General features: G+C 44.3%; 1 protein-coding gene across 2 annotated transcripts in view; it reads right to left on the bottom strand.

Annotated features, from left to right (window-relative positions):
- Mcur1 (mitochondrial calcium uniporter regulator 1) overlaps positions 1-15,356 on the bottom strand; it is a 28,486-nt gene extending 13,130 nt beyond the window's left edge. Inside the window, exons 1-3 of one of the 2 annotated variants that reach the window (XM_076573241.1) lie at positions 14,894-15,356; positions 3,040-3,159; positions 570-673 (exon numbers count right to left, since the gene is read on the bottom strand). In XM_076573241.1, the coding sequence (XP_076429356.1) occupies positions 570-673; positions 3,040-3,159; positions 14,894-15,239 (570 nt within the window). In that variant the 5' untranslated portion in view covers positions 15,240-15,356. The remainder of the gene's footprint in view (positions 1-569; positions 674-3,039; positions 3,160-14,893) is intronic. The other variant, XM_006972862.4, reaches the window with a different exon arrangement.
- Between the last annotated feature and the right edge of the window lie 3,031 nt (positions 15,357-18,387).

Consider the following 18,387-nt stretch of genomic DNA (forward strand, 5'->3'; position numbering starts at 1 on the left):
ACATCATCCAAAAGGCTGCTTGAGTATTTATCGTAAGTAATATCCTACTTTCAGATTTCCAATGTGACAATCTGGTGGTATTGTGTTCCCCAAAATATTGTGCACCCTAATAAACTTATCTGGGGTCAGAGACAGAACAACCAGAATATTAAACATAGAGGATAGACAGTGGTAGCACACGCCTTTATTCCTAGCATTCCAGAGGCAGAAATCCATGTGTTCAAGGATATAGCCAAGCATGGTGACTCACGCCTTTAATCCCAGGGAGTGATCGTAGAAGGCAGAAAGATATATAAAGCGTGAAGACCAGGAACTAGAAGCATTTGGCCTGGTTAAGCATTCAGGCTTTTGAGCAGCACAGTTCAGCTGAGAGCCATTCTGGATGAGGACACAGAGGTTTCTAGTCTGAGGAAATAGGATCAGCTGAGAAACTAGCAAGGTGAAGAAGCTGTGGCTTGTTCTGTCTCTCTGATCTTCCAGTGTCCACCCCAATAACTGGCCTCAGGTTTGATTTTATTAATAAGAACTTTGAAGATTCCTGCTACACCCATCCACCCTGCCCACATTACCTGCTGCACCTTGGTGACCATATCACTGTAGACGATGTCCATGTTGGTCTCTGTGTTCTTGACCAATGCAGACACAATGATTTCTGCTTGTTGAGTGGTGAACCCTAGATAAACACACAGAAACAACCAGACTCAGAAGAAAAAAACCAAGACAAAGATGTGGGAAGCACACGCGTTTCTGTGAAGGCTGGAATTCTGAAGAAAGAGGAAAGAATGGCGTAGTGAGAGAGTGAGACAGACCCACAGGCCCTGACGTGTCTGCCACTCTGACCAGAAGGAAACACCTGAATGCGTTTCAGCGGCTGGGACCATCAGCGATCTCTATCGCCGTCCTCAGGTTCCAAACTAAGAAAAGTCGAACATTTCTGCTTATCAAGACAACTTTATATGTCCTCCTTCTCATCTCTTCTTTTCTCTTCAATTCTAGGCTGGAAGACACTGGGTGGGAAAGGCCTGCTGTTTCACTTGAAGAGAAAAGCTGAACAAACTATGACACAGTGTTTGACCATTTTCCCAAAGCCCATGATGTACATTATTGCATTTAATACCCAAAAGGAAAGGAACTTTGGGATTCTTCTTATGTCTGTGGTACAGATGGGCAGGCCCACAGAAGCTAAGGAGACAGGGCTTCCACAGCTACCCAACAACCAGGGTGTCTGCCTGCCCACCAGAGGCTGCTGCGCTCACCCAACACAAATGTGTACAACTGGGTAAATATACTCAGTGAAGGAAACACAGACATGTTGATTTCAAAGACATATTCTATGTTAATTCAAAACCTGGTTTTGAGGATGTATGTGCCATATAATGGAAAATTGTAGTAGCATATTTCTCTGAATATTAATTATGAGATGATATCCTGTGTTCCAAGTGTACTTTCAGTGAACAGCATTTGTGTCATGGCAGCCTTTCTGGTCTATGTGTGTGTGTGTGTGTGTGTGTGTGTGTATGTGAGATCGGGGGTGATAGTTGAGGGTCTTCCTCAATCATTCCCCATTTTTTTTTATTTATTTGCTTGTTTGTTTTATTGATTTAGAGGTAGGGTCTCTCACTGGACCTGGAGCTTGCTGACTCAGATACATGGGCTGGCCGGCAAGCTCTGTGGATCACTCTGTCTCCCCCATTCCCAGTGCTGGGATTATAGGCATGTCATTATGCCCGACTGTTTACGTGGGTGCTGGGATCTGAAGTCAGGTCCTGGACTGGCCAGTTTTTGTCAGTGGTTAACAGAACTTGCTACTCTTCAGGAGGATCTGAGTTTGTTACCGAATACCCTTTTCGGTCAGCTTACAACTATCTGTAACTCCAGTTCCAGGAGATCTGATACCCCTTTCTGGCTTCAGAAGGCACCTTCCCCACATACGTAAAACACACAAACAAACAAATAAAAAAACAAATAAAACAAATCTCAAAAATTGAAAAAGAAAAGAAAACAAACAAATACAAAAAAACCAAACCACAATCCCAAACAGGACAGAAGAGATGGCTCAGAGCTTAAAGGTGCCTGGTGTCGAGACTGCTGACATGAATTCTATCCCCAGAACCCACGTGGCGGCAGAAGGAAGAACCGACTCCTGCAAGTTCTCATCCGACCTCCCCAACCCCAATAAATATACATAAAAAACCAAACCAAAACAAAACCAAAAGACACCCAAAATACAAAACAAAAAACACCAATAGATCCTAAATAAGCAAAAATGTAGTCTTTTCAATAGAGAAAAACCGTTAAGAAAAGTCTCCATTGTGTTGATAAAGAAAAAAAGAAAAAGCTTAACCCTTAAGCAGGGTTGCGGGAGCTCAGCTCACAGGGTGCTTACCCAGCAGGCACCACGCTCCATTCCCTAGCCCTGCATAAACTCTGCATGGTGGTACATGTCTGTAATCCCAAGGAGAGGCTGGAGGATCCGAAGTTCAAGGTCACCTTCAGCTATACAGTAAGTTTGAAGCCAGCCTGAGATATGTAAGTGTCTTTCTCAAAAAAGTCCTCAAGCCAAAAAAAAAAAAAGGTGAACTTAAAAAGAGGCTAAGTATCTGTCACAGTCAGCTCCAGCTGCCAGTTCCACACACCTGGGAAGAGGAAGCAAGCTTCACTGAAGAAGAACTGCCTTTGTGACCCATGGCATGTCTGGAGGGGGGGGGGTCTTTTTTAATTGCTAAAAAGAAAGCATGCTGAACCAGGCAGCAGAACAGGTCAGTAAGCAGACTTCCTCCAGGTCTCAAGTTCAGTTCCTGTCATACTTCCTACCCTCAATGATGGACTGTAATATGTAAGCCAAATAAACCCTTTCCTCCTCTGACTTGCTTTTGGTCATGGTGTTTACCACAGCAACAGAAAGCAAATTAGAACACCAACCAAAGCTGAAAAGTTGAAAGAGAAATACTGGAAAGGAAAGGAAGCACACACGAGGAGAAGTCCCCGCCGGCTGCACTGATCCAGGGCGCAGGCGCAGGCGACGCCTGCGGGGCTTACCATTTGCTTCAAGTAAGCACACCAGAGCGTGGGTGTCAAAGTAGAGTTTCCGACTCACAGACGAGGGCAAGTTCCCCTTTCTGTGCTCTAGCTGGCGGCACCCAGCAGACAGGCTTAGCTCTACAAGGGAAGAGAAAGGAAGCCGAGATCAGTTAGCAAGAAACAAAAGTCATCTGATGCTATAGGTTATGTTTCAATACCTCAGAAACCTGTCTCATTTTTTACAGGGCCAGAATGCACACATATGATGCAAACTGCTTCATGCATAAAATTCAGTTGTTTCTTGTATATTTAAGAGTAGGCACTCATCCCTGCTGTGGATGTTCTGTATGTCAAATTACTCTGATTGGTCAATAAATAAAACACTGATTGGCCAGTGGCTAGGCAGGAAGTATAGGCAGGACTAACAGAGAGGAGAAAAGAAAGAACAGGAAGGCGGAAGGAGTCACTGCCAGCCACGGCCATGACAAGCAGCATGTGAAGACGCCGGTAAGCCACGAGCCACATGGCAAGGTATAGATTTATGGAAATGGATTAATTTAAGATATAAGAACAGTTAGCAAGAAGCCTGCCACGGCCATACAGTTTGTAAGCAATATAAGTCTCTGTGTTTACTTGGTCGGGTCTGAGCAGCTGTGGGACTGGCGGGTGACAGAGATTTGTCCTGACTGTGGGCAAGGCAGGAAAACTCTAACTACACATCCCCACAGTCAACTTTCTCCATCCCGGTCAGAAACTGGACCCTTCAACCAGTACTCCATCTTGTCTTGTCTCAAACAGGGTCTCACTCTGCAAGCCAGACTGACCTAGAACAAACTACCTGGCCCAAAGAGGCCTCAAACTCACAGCGATACCACTGCCTCATCAGTCTCCCGTGTCCTGGGATTGCAGGCTTGAGCCACCACACCACACCCTCTCCCCACTCTCCATCACTGTCTTAGACACCCAGAAATCTATTGTCCTACTGTCTGCCACTTCAGGGGCATGGAGTCATGCAACGTGGTCTTGGCATTATGGTCAGTGGTCATCCACACTGCAGAACGTGCCAGCACTTTATTTCTACATCACTCAACAGTATTCCACTGCACAGCTATCCCACACTGTGTGCTGTTTACAGTTCCTGGCTCTCATGAATAGTGTCACACTGCACAGCTATCCCACACTGTGTGCTGTTTACAGTTCCTGGCTCTCATGAATAGTGTCACACTGCACAGCTATCCCACACTGTGTGCTGTTTATAGTTCCTGGCTCTCATGAATAGTATCACACTGCACAGCTATCCCACACTGAAGGATGTGCACTGTTTACATTTCCTGGCTCTCCTGAATGATCCTGTGGCCACTGCTTCAGTTCTCTTGAGAATGTCCCTGGGAGAAGAGCTGCAGGGTCATATGGTAACTGTTTAAGGAATTGCCAGATTTTTTTCCAAAGTGGCATCACCAATTTTCTTGTTTACCCACAGCCAAAGAGGCTCCCAATTTCTCCACATCCTCACTAATACTTAGGGTGTTTGTTTCATATTATAACCACCCTAGGGGTACAACCAGTATTGTGTGGCTTTCACCTGCAGATCTCTAATATCTAACAATGTTGGTCTTCTTTGCATATGCTTACTGGAAATCCGAGAATCTTTGAAGAAATGTCTATCCAAGACCTCTGTCTACTTAAAAAGATATTTACACAGGTGTGGTGGCACACACCTTTACTCCCAGCACTCGGGAGGCTGAAGCAGGAGGATTTCTGTAGGTTGAGAGCCTGGTATATAGAGAGTTCTATGACAGCCAGAGCTACATAGAGACCTGTCACAAACAAACACACAACTCAGTTGTTAAGATACCCCATGTGGGTGCTGGGAACTAAACTCACATTCTCTAGAAGAGCAGCAAATGCTCCTTTAAAAAAAAAAAGTTTCTTTGTACAGCCCTGGCTGTCCTGGAATTCACTCTGTAGACCAGGCTGGCCTCGAATTTACAGAAACCCACCTGCCTCTGCCTTCCAAGTGCTGGGATTAGAGGTGTGAGCTACCATGCCTAGCTTGCTCCTAACTACTGAGTCATCTCTCTAGCCTTTTTGTCTATTTCAATTGGGCTTTTATTTTTCTAAAAACAGGTTCCTTACCAAACTATGTACAAATACTTTCTCCTATTATCAGTTAGTATATTTTTTATTTTCATATTTATTTTTTATATATTTTGAACTTTTGAAAAGTTCAGTTTTGATGATGCCCAAATAACCTATTCCCCCTTGTGCTTATTCTGCTTTTGATGTCGTGTGTAGGAGACTATTGCTAATCCAAATGTATGAAGACTGACACCATGTTTTCTTCTAAGAGGTTTCTAGTGTTAGCTCTTACACTGAGGTCTGTGATCCAGGGGGGTTATGCATGGCATGAGGTAGCCTCACTGTTCTGTATGAAGACATCTAGCTGTGTCAGCACTGTCTTCTCTATGACACTGCCCTGTCATCCTGGTTGAAAGTCAGCTGACTGTGTGTGAAGGTTCACCTCCGGACTCTGCATGTATTCAATCCCTTCAGAACATCTGTCCTCATCAGGAAGTAGATTTGGTTTTTATTCTGATTGTTGGGCTATTATATGCCATTTTTTTTTTCAAAGAAGAGGTTCTGAGATTTTTGAGGACTGCATTCTATGAATCAATTAGAGGGGACTGTCATCTTAGTAATACAGCATTCAGATCAATAAACATGAGCCATCTTTCCACTGATTTAGGTCTCTGATTGCTCCAATCCTGTTCTATAGTTTTCTGAGTGCTTTGTGATCTTTCACAGACTTATCCCTAAGGGTTAATTAAGGTCTTTCAAACTGTCACTGGAATCAAATTGTTCCACTTTCACTTTCAGAGTGTGTACTGCGGATGCGTAAACATACACCTGACTGCCCTCACAGGTGCCTTGCTGGACTCCGGACTGGACTCCAGACTTTTCCTAGTAGTTCAGGGGCATCCCTAGCATTTCTACAAACAAGGCCATGCCACCTGGGAGAGAAGGAGAGCTTTCCTTCTGCTCTCCAGTCTGGATGCCTGTTGTTTCATTTTCTTTTCTAACTAACTGCCCTGGCTAGAACTTCCCAAGGTGCAAGGCTAGACTCCGATCTGAGAAGGAAAACTCAGTCTTTCTTCATCGTATCTACACTGGTTTTGAAGATCTTTATCACTTAAATTCCCACTCTACAGACAGCTTCACACACACACACACACACACACACACACACACACACACACACACACACGCCTTTTTTAGTCTTACTATGTAGCCCAGATTGACTCTGATCTCAAGATCCCCCTGCTCCTGCCTTCCAAGTTCTGAGACTGTTTTCGTGGCTTTTTGTGCTTCACCAACCAGTAAAAGTTTTGTTTTGTTTTGTTTTTAAATTAGAATAACATTTTGGGGGAAAACCAGACAGGGTCTATGTAGATCTGGTTCTTCTGGAACTCTCTATGTGGACCAGGCTTGTCTTGAACTCACAGAGATCCTCCTGCCTCTGCCACCTGGTACCACCAATTCTTGCTATTTTATTTGTATTTGTGTGTACAGGACTGTGTTCCTATCAGGCGCCTGGAGGCCAGATGAGGCTGTCTGGTGTCCTGTTAGCATTCTCTGTCTTACTTCTGAGAAGATCTCTCAGTGAACCTGGAGCTGGATAGGCAGTGAACAAGCCACAGAGATCCTCTTGGCTTCCCCTCCCAACAAGGTCCTGATGCAGGCATATTACCCAGATGCTGGGATTTGAACCCAGGTCCTTCCACTTGTTCAACAGGTGCTGTTACGGCTGAGCCATCTAATTTTGTCAAGAAAGGGTGTTTAAACCTAATAGTTTCTTATTAAAAGAGGCATTTTGACACAAAAACAGGGCAAGTTAAAATAAAGATTTTGTTCAAGCTTTAGTAACACAAAAATCTTGCTACATACTTATCTTTACTCTTCTAACTTCAACAGTGTGGCTGCAGTGGGGCCAGCTACTGTGGAGAATAGGAGAGAGGAATCCTTTACTAACTCAGGAATAAAAGAGTTTCTTCAGCAGGCCTCCCTCATGACCAGAAAAACACTCAAGTTGATCAACCACCATTCTGGAACCTTCAAGGTAGCATGGGCGAGACCCCACAGATCTGATGTTTCTCTGTGGCCTTCAGCAGCCATCCCGAACTACTGGCCACTTGGGAAGAAGTAGCTGTGCTCACGGTGAGATCAGGCTAAGAACAACAGATCCAATAACTGCATCTGCAATGTTTGCTGCCCAACCAAATATAAAATGCAAGGACCTGTGCCTCTGATGATAAAAATGGGCCCTTACTGCTTTAACGAGGGTGCTTTCTTTCCCAGCTGTCATATTTTTGGCATAAACTTTGTCTATTTCCTATACACAGGTAAAGAACAGCCTTTTAGCTGGGCAGTGGTGGCGCACACCTTTAATCCCAGCACTCGGGAGGCAGAGGCAGATGGATCTCTGTGAGTTCAAGGCCAGCCTGGTCTACAAAGCGAGTTCCAGGAAAGGCGCAAATCTACACAGAGAAACCCTGTCTCGGAAAACCAAAAAAAAAAACAAAACAAAAAAACAGCCTTTTATTGCTCCTTTCTGTGTTCTCAAGCAAGCACAGGAAGCCTTGCTACAGCACTTATCACTGTATTTCTACATCTGCATCATCCAGTAGTCCACATGGTCCAGAAGCAGCCAGATTCACTGTTTTCATTTTTAGCATCCATCAGAGGGCCTTCTGAATGGAGAGCCAGGAATAATTTCAGACTTTGTAATTAAACTATAACAACATTTAGGATCTAGACTATGACACTAGCTCGTCTGCCTATTCATGTGAGTGAATTCACATCACCCTGGGCCTTTTCCATCACCATTCATCTCTAGTTCAGGACAAGAATGTCTAGGGTTGGAGATGAGGCTTAGTCAGTCGAGTGCTTGCCTAGGACATTTGAGGCCCTGGATTCAATGCTCGACACCATAAAAAACCAAGTGTGGTGGTGCATACCTTGTGAGAAACCAGCTCCTAACTTTTAAAAGGGTTCCTACGAGGAGGAGAGAGGGATAAGAAACTTTTAGATAGAAAGATAGCAAAGAGGAGAAAGACAGAAACACAGGATAGCTCCAGTAGGACCTGGATCAAAACCCAATGGTTCCTTCTGCCTCTTCAAAAGGGCTTTTTATAACAATGCCAGGAGGTGGGGGTGGGGTGCAAAAGACCTTCCCCTTGCTGGATCAAAGCACACTGCACAGCCAAGTGTAGACCCTTCCAAACTATGGTAACCATGCCCATGGTCAAGTCATCCCCTTATGCAGCCCTGCTGTGTAAAGCAAGCTCAGATTCTCAGACCCTGAATAAGTTCTCACTAGGAAACCTCTGTGGGTCTCTACAACACCTGAAATCCTAGCATTCAGGAAGAGGCAGGAGATTCAGGAGTTCAAGGTCATCCCTGGCTATATTGGGAGTTTGAGGCCAGCCCTGGCTATATTGAGAGCCCCACCCCTGCCCCTGTAAAAAGGTCTGTCCAACATAAAGCAGAGCTAGCTCAAAAACCAGTTTTGAATGAGTGAAAGTGCTCCTCCAAGGGTCTTCCTATGCTGGGGGAGGTCTTTCTGTATGCTGTGAATATACGTTGTTCCCACTGGTTAATAAATAAGCTGCTTTGGCCTATGGCAAGGCAGCTTAGAGGCAGGAAACTCTGAGAGAGACAGGAAAGAAAAAGGCAGAGTCGAGAGAGAGGCCAGCCCCGCCGCAGCCAAAGGAACGACATGCCAGCAGACTGGTAAAGCCATGGAACACATGGCAAAACACAGATGAATAGAAATGGGTTAATTTAAGATATAAGAGCTAGCTAGCAAGAAGCCTGCCACAGGCCATGCAACTGGTAATTAATATAAGCCTCTGAGTAATTATTTTATAAGCAGCTGCGGGGCCTCGGATGGGGTAGGACCAGAGAAACATGGGACCACAGGGCTGGGTAGGACAAGAGAAACCTTCAGGCTACACTCCTAGGCCACCTCCCTCATCGGAGTCCTCTGCTGGACCATGCCATGGACTGAGGAGTTTAGATTATATGACAGGGTGATTCTAGTCCCCAGTTCCTTGAGCCTAATGCGAAGGCAACTCTTGTGACTTACATCAACAGCAGCCTCACTCTACCACAGCTACACAGCAGAATGAAACAATCACAACAGGGTCTGGAGAGAAGGCTGAGCAATTAAGGGCACTGGCTGCTCTTTCAGAGGACCCAGTTCAATTCCCAGCACCTGCATAGTAGTTAGTTCACATGTGTGAACACGTGTGTTCAGGCGCATATGCAACATATGTGTGCCTGCCTGTAGAAGCCCAAGGTTGATATCTGGCATCTTTCTTGATTAATCTCTGCCTTATTCAGCCAGGCAGGGCCTCTCAATTGAACCCAGAACTCAGGGATATGGCTAGAGATCGCCCCCAACTGCACCTTCTGAGTGCTGGAATGACAGGCAGACGTTTTAGTGCACCAATGTGGGACCAAATTTCCATGTAGGGTATATGAAAGCTGAGGGGGGGGGGAGAGGAGAGGGAGGGGGAGAGGGAGAGAGAGACAGAGACAGAGAGAGACAGAGACAGAGAGAGACAGAGAGAGGACACGACCCCTTTAAGAAGTGCTGCTGTTCAGCCAGCAGCGCTAAATATAAATGGCAAGGTAAGTCAAATACGCTTGTGACAGCACAGGTACCAGCTTCCTACAGCTAGGAAGGTTTAATCCAGTTCTCAGTCACAAACTCGGACAGGGCTGAAAGCTTTAGGCTTGGCTGTCACGAACCTAGAAGTGAGTAGAGCCAGCCAAGAGAGCCACATGGATTTAGAGGATCTAGGTGTATTTTAGTAGTCTAAAGTTTGCTGGTACAGTCAAGAAAGGCTAAAGATACACAGTAAAAGAGGTCCAGACAGAAAAAAACCTCTAAACAGTTTCCAGTGTGTTTTACAATGTGTGTAGGCTTAAGAAAGAAAGAAAAGGGGTAAGGACAGTCATAGAAACAAAGTTTAAAAATAACAAGGCCTTAAAGAGAGAAGTAAAAATAATAATAATAATAATAAAACGAATAAGCCACATAAAGATGAGAAATGCACAGGGAGTCTGGATCCTGTATGTTAATGTTTTGACTTTGAATGTTTTGAATGCTGACAAGCAAACAACAGCTGCTGAGGGACATGGGGTTGTGGACTGGACTGCTAACTGAATCAACCTAGATACTTTAGGAATGCCTTAACCTTAAAAAAGAGGTCAAAAAATATATTTGTCAAATGGAAATCAAAAATGCTTTCAAGTTTTGTTCCCACAGGAGACGAGAGGTTATGGATTCCTTCAGAAATAATATGGATCAGGTTTGATCAAAGGAGACCTCCTGAATCTTGACAGGTGATATCTATCCACAAAGGTTATAGATGGTCTTCCCAGGACTTGGCCATTATCTCAAATTTTCTCAAGGACCCTAAAGATACTTTGTCCACAGACAGCAGGAAGTGGTTTGGAGAACGTGACACCCATATTCCCAAGAGGTGGGTAGAATGGTATTTGGTCATTCGGTGGGTTATGGATGTTTGTCATCCTTTATAAGTGTTGCTTGTTAATTGTTTCTGGTATTGGCAAGGGAGGAAACTATACAAATGAGATTACATTCAGGGATCTCTTTCAAAAAAAAAGGAGGAGGAATATAGAAGTGATAAGATAAAAGGGTATATTATTGAATCTACTTTAGATAGTAGGGTAGATTACTGAATCTACTGTAAACTAAAGAACAACTATAAATTCAAATTGTATTTGTAGGGACATTTGTATATTGATACAAATTTATAATTTATGTTATAACACTGTAAATATGTTTCTACTCTTGTTTAAAGGATTTGTATATTGATACAAATTTAAGGTAATTTTTGTTACAATACAGTGTATATATGTTTCTACTCTTGTTTAAAGGATTTGTATATTGATACAAATTTAAGGTATTTTTTGTTACAATACACTGTATATATGTTTCTACTCTTGTTTAAAGGATTTTTGTATATTGATACAAATTTAATTTTATTTTTGTTACAACATATTATATATATGTTTCTACTTTTGTTTAAGGTACTGTACCTATGCAGTTCATTTAAAATATAAGGTAAAGTTCTAGTTTTTGAAAGCTATTATTATAAACAACTTAGCATAATCAAGAAACAGGTTAGTAGTTAGTCACCTATAACAATCAAATTTGTAGATTATGTTAGGCATGTTTTCTAGATCATAAAGAGATATATTTTAGATAGATAAATGGTTTTCAAACACTTCAAAGGCCTATAGAATATGGCATTTAAAATGTTTAATTAACTTAAGGTTTTTCATGACAACGAGACACATCTGCTTAATGTACTTCATAATGTACTTCAGAGAAGATGATGGGCATTGAAGAAACTCCTAATGGAGTTTGCTTTCATTGTGGCGAGGTTAGCCACTGGGCAAAGAAACTGTTCTTTCCTTTGATTGCTGACAATGTGCTGTGCAGACTGGACATGCAGGACCTACAGGAAAATGACTGTTGAACTTTGCCCAAACAAGGTAGGATAATCCTTCAAAATTTCTGCTTCACAAAAGAGTCTGCCAGATGTTCTGCAAGAAGGACACAGAGGAAAGTGACTGACGAACTTTGTCAATACAAGGCAGGACAGTCCTTCAAATTTCCTGCTTCATTTAAAAGTTTGCCAGATATTCTGAACCTGTAGGTTGAAGATGAATGCCCCAACATTGCAGAGGAACTTTGAGTGACTGTCCAGGCAGCCAAATGTCTCTGTTGTTAGATAATATTACATCCTTCTGGGTCTTTGATGGAGCTGAAGACTAAATAGTTATAGTTGCAGTTTTCCTTAGTTATGATAGAAAGTTAGGTGTAAAACTTTGGAGTAAGATAGGATAGATAATGCATTATTTTCTCTGAATATGCTAACTATAAATGTACAGAATATTGTAAATGTAATTCTTACTTGATAATTGTTTTTGTTGTATGTAGTTTTACTATGTTAACATTAAAACCTTTCATTTTTATTTAGACAAAAAGGGGGAATATTATTTTAAGATGTGTTAGCCAGGTGGTGGTGGTACATGCCTTAAATTCCAGCACTAAGGAGGCAGAGTTCTGCTATTCGAATATTTCTGTGAGTTCAAGGCCAGTCTGGTCTACCAAGTGAGTTCCCGGACAGGTTCCAAAGCTACGCAGAGAAACTCTGTCTTGAAAAGCCAAAAAGAAAAAAAAAGGGGGGGGGTGTATTACATTTGTTTATGCTGTGGAACATTTGTTTAACTCTGTGAAGCTGTGTTACTATGCCTGTCTAAAACACCTGATGGTCTAATAAAGAGCTGAACAGCCAATAGCAAGGCAGGAGAAAGAATAGGTGGGGCTGACAGGCAGAGAGAATAAATAGAAGAAATCTGGGAGGAGAAAAAAGAGCAAGAGAGATCAAGGAGTGAGAAAAGAAGGGGTCAGCCACAAAGTAAGAGTGAAAGTAAGATATACAGAAGTAAGAAAAGGAAAAGGCCCAGAGGCAAAAGGTAGACGGGGATAATTTAATAAAAGTTGGCTAAAAACAAGCCAAGCTAAGGCTGGGCATTTATAATTAAGAATAAGCCTCCGTGCTTGATTTATTTGGGAGCTGAGTGGCAGGCCCCCTCCAAAAGTCCAAAAGAGTAAAACAAAACACAACACAACAGGCAGATCACTCTGCAAGCCCGGTATTTATGTTCTGGGGATCTGAACTCTGTCTGGTCCTCCTGCTTGAGTATTTTATCCACCGAGCTAAGTCCCCAGACCCACACACCACCACTGCTACTAAGAGCTAGCAGTGATTTGTACACTTATGTTTTTTTTTTCTTTTTCCCAAAACAACTGGAACCAGAAATAGCAAGCTTATTTCAAGAAAGCTATCTTCTAAAAAGTAGGGAAAAGGGCTGGCCACTTCTCAGTTGGCATTCCACTCCTGCTGAGGGAAGGGAATGCCACCTCATTCTCCGTCAAAGGACAACAGTGTGGACATAGCAGTTCTGAATTCCTAGGACTCACAGTAGGAAGCCAGTAACTTGAGGTGCATTAGAACGTAACACATAATTCTTCTTTCTGGAAACCTTCATCAGAGCAAAAGGATGTTAAACCCGTAATTACAAAAGAAGTCCAAAGTTAACCTTGAAGAGAGGAGAAACCAACTGCAAATTTTCAAGGCACAACATCTTGAAGCGGATCTATCTATTGAGGACCTGAGGCACAAAACCAAACCACCAACCCTGGGCTGAGAATAAAGGAACAAAAATGGGCATGAAAGCTTCCTACTGTCTCTGCTGTTTCCCTTTTAAAAATCCATCTATCTTCATGTCTGACTGAAGAACGCCGCGAAAATGGCACCATCTTGCTAATGCAACAAAGAACCCCTTCCTTTGCTCCAAAATCGTAAATTTTGTGAAGCAAACAGACTGGAAGGCAACACTTGGTCAAAAGTACAGCAAGCAGGGTGAGGTAGCCTAGCCTTTAACCCCAGCACTTGGGAGGTGCAGGAGACTGCAGTAAATTCGAGGCCAGCCTGGGCTACACAGTTCTGACCCTGTCGCAAAACAAAACAAAGCAAAACAGTACATAGAAAGGCAAGGTACGAGATAAGAAGCCAGACCCACCTCCAACTCCTGGTTCCTACAAGACTGACACAAAGCTCACTGCTCATTTCCCTAACTCTGCGCCAGCCGTCCCCATCTTTTCCCCAAGGTACTCTTGAGGAGCAAAGGATGAGAGATTTAGATAGAAATATTTAGGGGAGAGGAGACAGAAACATGGGATAGCCTCAGAAGGGCCTGGATCCTTATGCACTGGCCCAGAACTTTATTCAAAAGGCTTTTTATAACAGTGCCAACAAACAGGCAAAAGACCTCCCCCTTGCTAAATACAACCAAGTGTAGACCCTTCCAAACACCTGGTACCCAGGCCTGTGGTCCAATCATCCTTTTATACAGCCCTGCTGGTAAAGCAAGCTCAGCTCTCACTAAGAAACCTCTGTGGCCTCCAACACCTATCTGCGTGTAAAGCGCCCTTCATCTTCCAGAACTATTTTCAGTTTCTCCCCTAGCCACGGGTATTCTTAAATTTTAGATGCCGGCAATACTCACCGAAAAATACGGTTGGGTGCGGATGGCTACTAATGGACAGAAACAGGTTATCCAAGGTGTAATTATGCCACGTTTTCTGATTAGCCGGCAAGATAAGATTTTATCTGCTATTTACTGCGAGCAAATTCCAGCTAGTTTACTTTCAAAATCTTACGCAGTTCAGTGATGTCCCTCCCCTCCTTCAAGTACTTAAATGACACATCAATGCATCAGACTACAGTCACCCAATTTAAACGCATAAACGGAGGTCCTCTTCATCTCCTAAGCATACTGCCTCTCTTTTCCTCCCAAGTATTTGTCATATTAATAAAGTTAATATGGATAAGTACATATGCATATACAAAACACATACATGCTGCATATCTCGCGTGAAGTAAGCTTCAGGGGAAAAAAAAAAGATTTTGTTGAACTAATTACCCCAAACAGTTAGTAAAGTGCCAGGCACCGAATGGATGACAGCGGGCCAAGAATGAATCAATACAGTTTGGAATCATATCAAAGCGCAATACCATCCCTTCATTCCCGGATCTGCTCCCCTCGGACCTGCACGCCTGGGCATCCACTTCCAGAACTTTCCCCACTTCTCCCTGGCTCCAACAGGTGCGCAGGGGCAGACCCGAGCATGCTGTCAGCGGGTGCCCTCCCATGCGGGCAACCTGGGCGCAGGCAACCTGGGTGACCCGTCTCCCGCCCGCCTCACCTCTCCGGCTGCTGGCCAGGGCGGCCACACGCCCGACGCCCAGCGGCAGACGGCCCTGCGCGTTCCTGCCGGCGCCGAGCGCAACCGCGGCGACGGCGTGGCCCGGGCGCGTGCGCTCAGCCAGCGTCCTACGCGGGGCGGTGGCGGCCAGGCGCGGGGAGGGCACGAGCAGGACGAGCAGCAGCGGGGACGCGCGGGCGGCCCGTCCGCGGAGCCTCAGCCAGCGTCGTCCGCCCGGCAGCGCGGAGACGCCGGGGCGCGCCTGGACCCCGCAGCCGAAGGGCAGGAGCCGCTGACGGCCCGGCGTGCGCTTCGGCCGCTCGCCCGCCACGGAGCCGCTGTCCATCCCCGAGCGGGTCACAGGCCCGGGCGCGCAGGCATGTCGCTCCCGCGCGGCCCCGACCACGAGTCGCCGCGGGAGCGAGCGTGGGCAGCGGTGCAGACCTGCCCTTTCCTGCCCGGGGGCGGCGGGCGCGGTAGTCCGCCCTTGCCACGCCCCATCCCATAGCCACGGCCCTCGTTTAGGCCCGCCCTAACCACGCCCCTCCCCAGGGCCGTATAACTACTCCCCTCCTAGGGCCGCTCTAACCACGCCCCTTCCCTGTTTTGTCCGTAGCCACACCCTCTCCGGGGCCGGCCTTTGCGTTACCACGCCCCTCGTCCCCTTGCTGTTGCCTGCGGTGACCTCGTCTCTGGCACCAGGGTTAGGGCGTGTCTTAGCCACTTTTTCGCTGCAGGGCGTCTTGGTTGTTTATGGTGGAGACACTCAGAAAATTACGTTGCGCTTTCTGCTGCAGCGATTTACGTTTTCATTACACAGTTGTCCTTAAAGAATATTAATGACTCCTTTGTCCTTCGCAGACTTGTGAAAAGTCCTTGGCCACTGGACTGGCTTAGATTTTATTAACTACCCGGGTCTCAAATTCCCTAGGGTTGCGTTTTAAGGAATTATTCACAGGGCGCAGGGAACTATGCTTTCAGAGTTAATACACTTACAACTAAACTTTCACAGTTTTGGTTTTTTGAGACAAAGTTTCACTATGTAACCCTCAGTCTGGCCTCGCTTCCTAAGCGTTGGAATTAAAGGTATACACCACAACATAGGCTACAGTTTTTGTTTTGGATTAGAGCACTGATAAACATTAGAAGGTCCTGGTGTGGAAACGTAAAACCTGGGGTACGAATGTTAAATTAGACTATTGGGATAATAAAGAGGTACTTGAAACAGGCAGTGTTTAATTCAGAGCTTTTTGAAAGACTGTTACACTTTACGGTTACTGGTCCTTTGTGTAAAATTGAAAAAGTTTGTTGAATGAATGAGTAAAACGCACAAGACACTACTAGGAGAGAGAAAAAAGAAATTGTTGAATGAAAAAAAAAATAAAAAGAAAGGACATAACTGCTCCTAGCTATGGTGGAGGAGAAGGTTTATTATTGCATATAAAAGGGAGATCATAGCCAGAGGCAGAGACATCTGGGAGAGTCCAGAGTGAACGCGACCTTTAGCCGAGCCCAGTGGGGAGAAGGGGAAGGAGAGAGGGGAAAATCAGGGGTATAAAGAGTAGAGGAAAAAGGGGCAGGTACCCAAAATGGCTGGATTAGACATCTGGAGGAAGGGTAGCCCAGCCCCTGTGCTGGAGAAGTTAAGGGTAGGAGCAGGGTGTGACAGCCAGAAGGACCCTGTAACAGGTAAGGACTGAGGGATTCTGGAAGAACCTGGCAGCCAGGTCCACTTTGATGTGTTAGATAGGCACCTGGCATGTTTGTCTCAAGTTTGAGACCTGGAGTTGTGTTCCTGGAGTGATCAGTATTTAGCTAGCGTGTTGGTTTGTTTTTACAGTTAAGGACTGTCAGCTGTACACATACTGATGCAGAATGTGTTTAGTAGGTTGCTGGGCAGTGGAGTGTGTAAACAGAAGGGAAGATGTGCAGGTGACTACAAAGTGCAAATAATTCAAAGTAAGGTACAAGGCAGACACTTAAGAGGCTAGAATATCAATTTGTAGAATGGCAGGTAAAGGAAGGTAGGAGTATCCACTACAGCCTTTTGTGTTGAAGAATTTTGCTCCATACCCTTCTCTGAAAATGTAATCTAAGAAAATAATCCAAAAACATTTAAAAAAAACCTGTTAGTTTAGATCATAAGAATTTTTATTTTTATAGGATAAAAACTATTGAACATTTGGTAATTTCATATAAGTCAATTTAATACACACACAAAGGAAAGACCAGATGTGGTAGTGCGGTCCTGGAATGCCAGAATTCCAGAGGCTGAGGCAGGAGGATCAGGAGATCATCCTCAGTCTTGGCTGCATAGCAAGTTCAAGGCTAGTGTAGAATACACAAGATAGTTTGTGTGTGTGTGTGTGTGTGTGTGTGTGTGTGTGTGTGTGTGTGTGTGTGAAGATAATGTGTCCTGATTTGTGACTGAAACAAACAAATACACAATGTTAGAGGCATGGGTACGTGACAGTGACACCAACAAACTTTAAAACTAACATCATTTTCAAACATTAAAGTCCACAAATTTTATATATTCAATAATAATTGCATTTAACAATTGTATATACCACCCAAATAAGAGCTGGGGCATTTTTATTTCTCTGGAATATTCCTTTGTGTTCCTTTCCAGTTTCTCAAATCACCCAGCAACCCGGCGAGAGGCACCTGGGCTCCAATTTCAACCACCGCAGAGTAGTTTCATTGGTTCTTGGACGTCAGGGAAACCCTACAAAAAGCATTGCCTAGTGTCCAACTCCATCTTCACGTCTGACCTCAGCACAGGGGTTGTGAGAGTCATCTCTGCTGCATTAGTAACTACAGAGCCATCCAAGCTGCATCAATAGCTACTCTTAGCTGAAGTTTTCCTGTGTCCCCCCCCAGTCCTCAGCCACTCACACCCAAGTAAACACACAGAGGCTCATATTAATTAGAACTGTATGGCCATGGCTCAAGCCTTTTGTTATTTAGCTTTTATATCTTAAATTAACCCATTTCTATTAATCTATACCTTGCCATGTGGCTTGTGGCTTATTACATCTTGCTTTTCATGTCAGCGGTGACTGGCAGCGTCTCCTGACTCAGCCTTCCACTTCCCAGAATTCTCCTCTTTGCTTATCTCACCTATACTATACTTCCTGCCTGGTTACTGGCCAATTAGCATTTTATCAATCAATCAATCATAACAACACATTTTCACAACATACAAAAAAACATCCACAACACTACTCTCATTATTAACTACTACCCCATTGTACGACTAACAGTGACCATGTATCCATTCTACTATTGACCACCATGTGGTCTGTTTCCAGTTTGGGGTTACAGTCAGTAAATCATTGTGTAGACATATGTCTTAAACTGTCTTATGGAAAATATCTAAAATTCAAATTGCTAAATCAGATGATAGTTGTAATTGAACCTTGTAGGTATCAATGAATTGCTCTTTCAAAGGGATCACATCCTTTTACACTCTTGCCATGGGATGGGATTTT

The sequence above is a fragment of the Peromyscus maniculatus genome, chromosome 5, assembly GCF_049852395.1.
Source record: "Peromyscus maniculatus bairdii isolate BWxNUB_F1_BW_parent chromosome 5, HU_Pman_BW_mat_3.1, whole genome shotgun sequence".
Classification (NCBI taxonomy): Eukaryota; Metazoa; Chordata; class Mammalia; order Rodentia; family Cricetidae; genus Peromyscus; species Peromyscus maniculatus.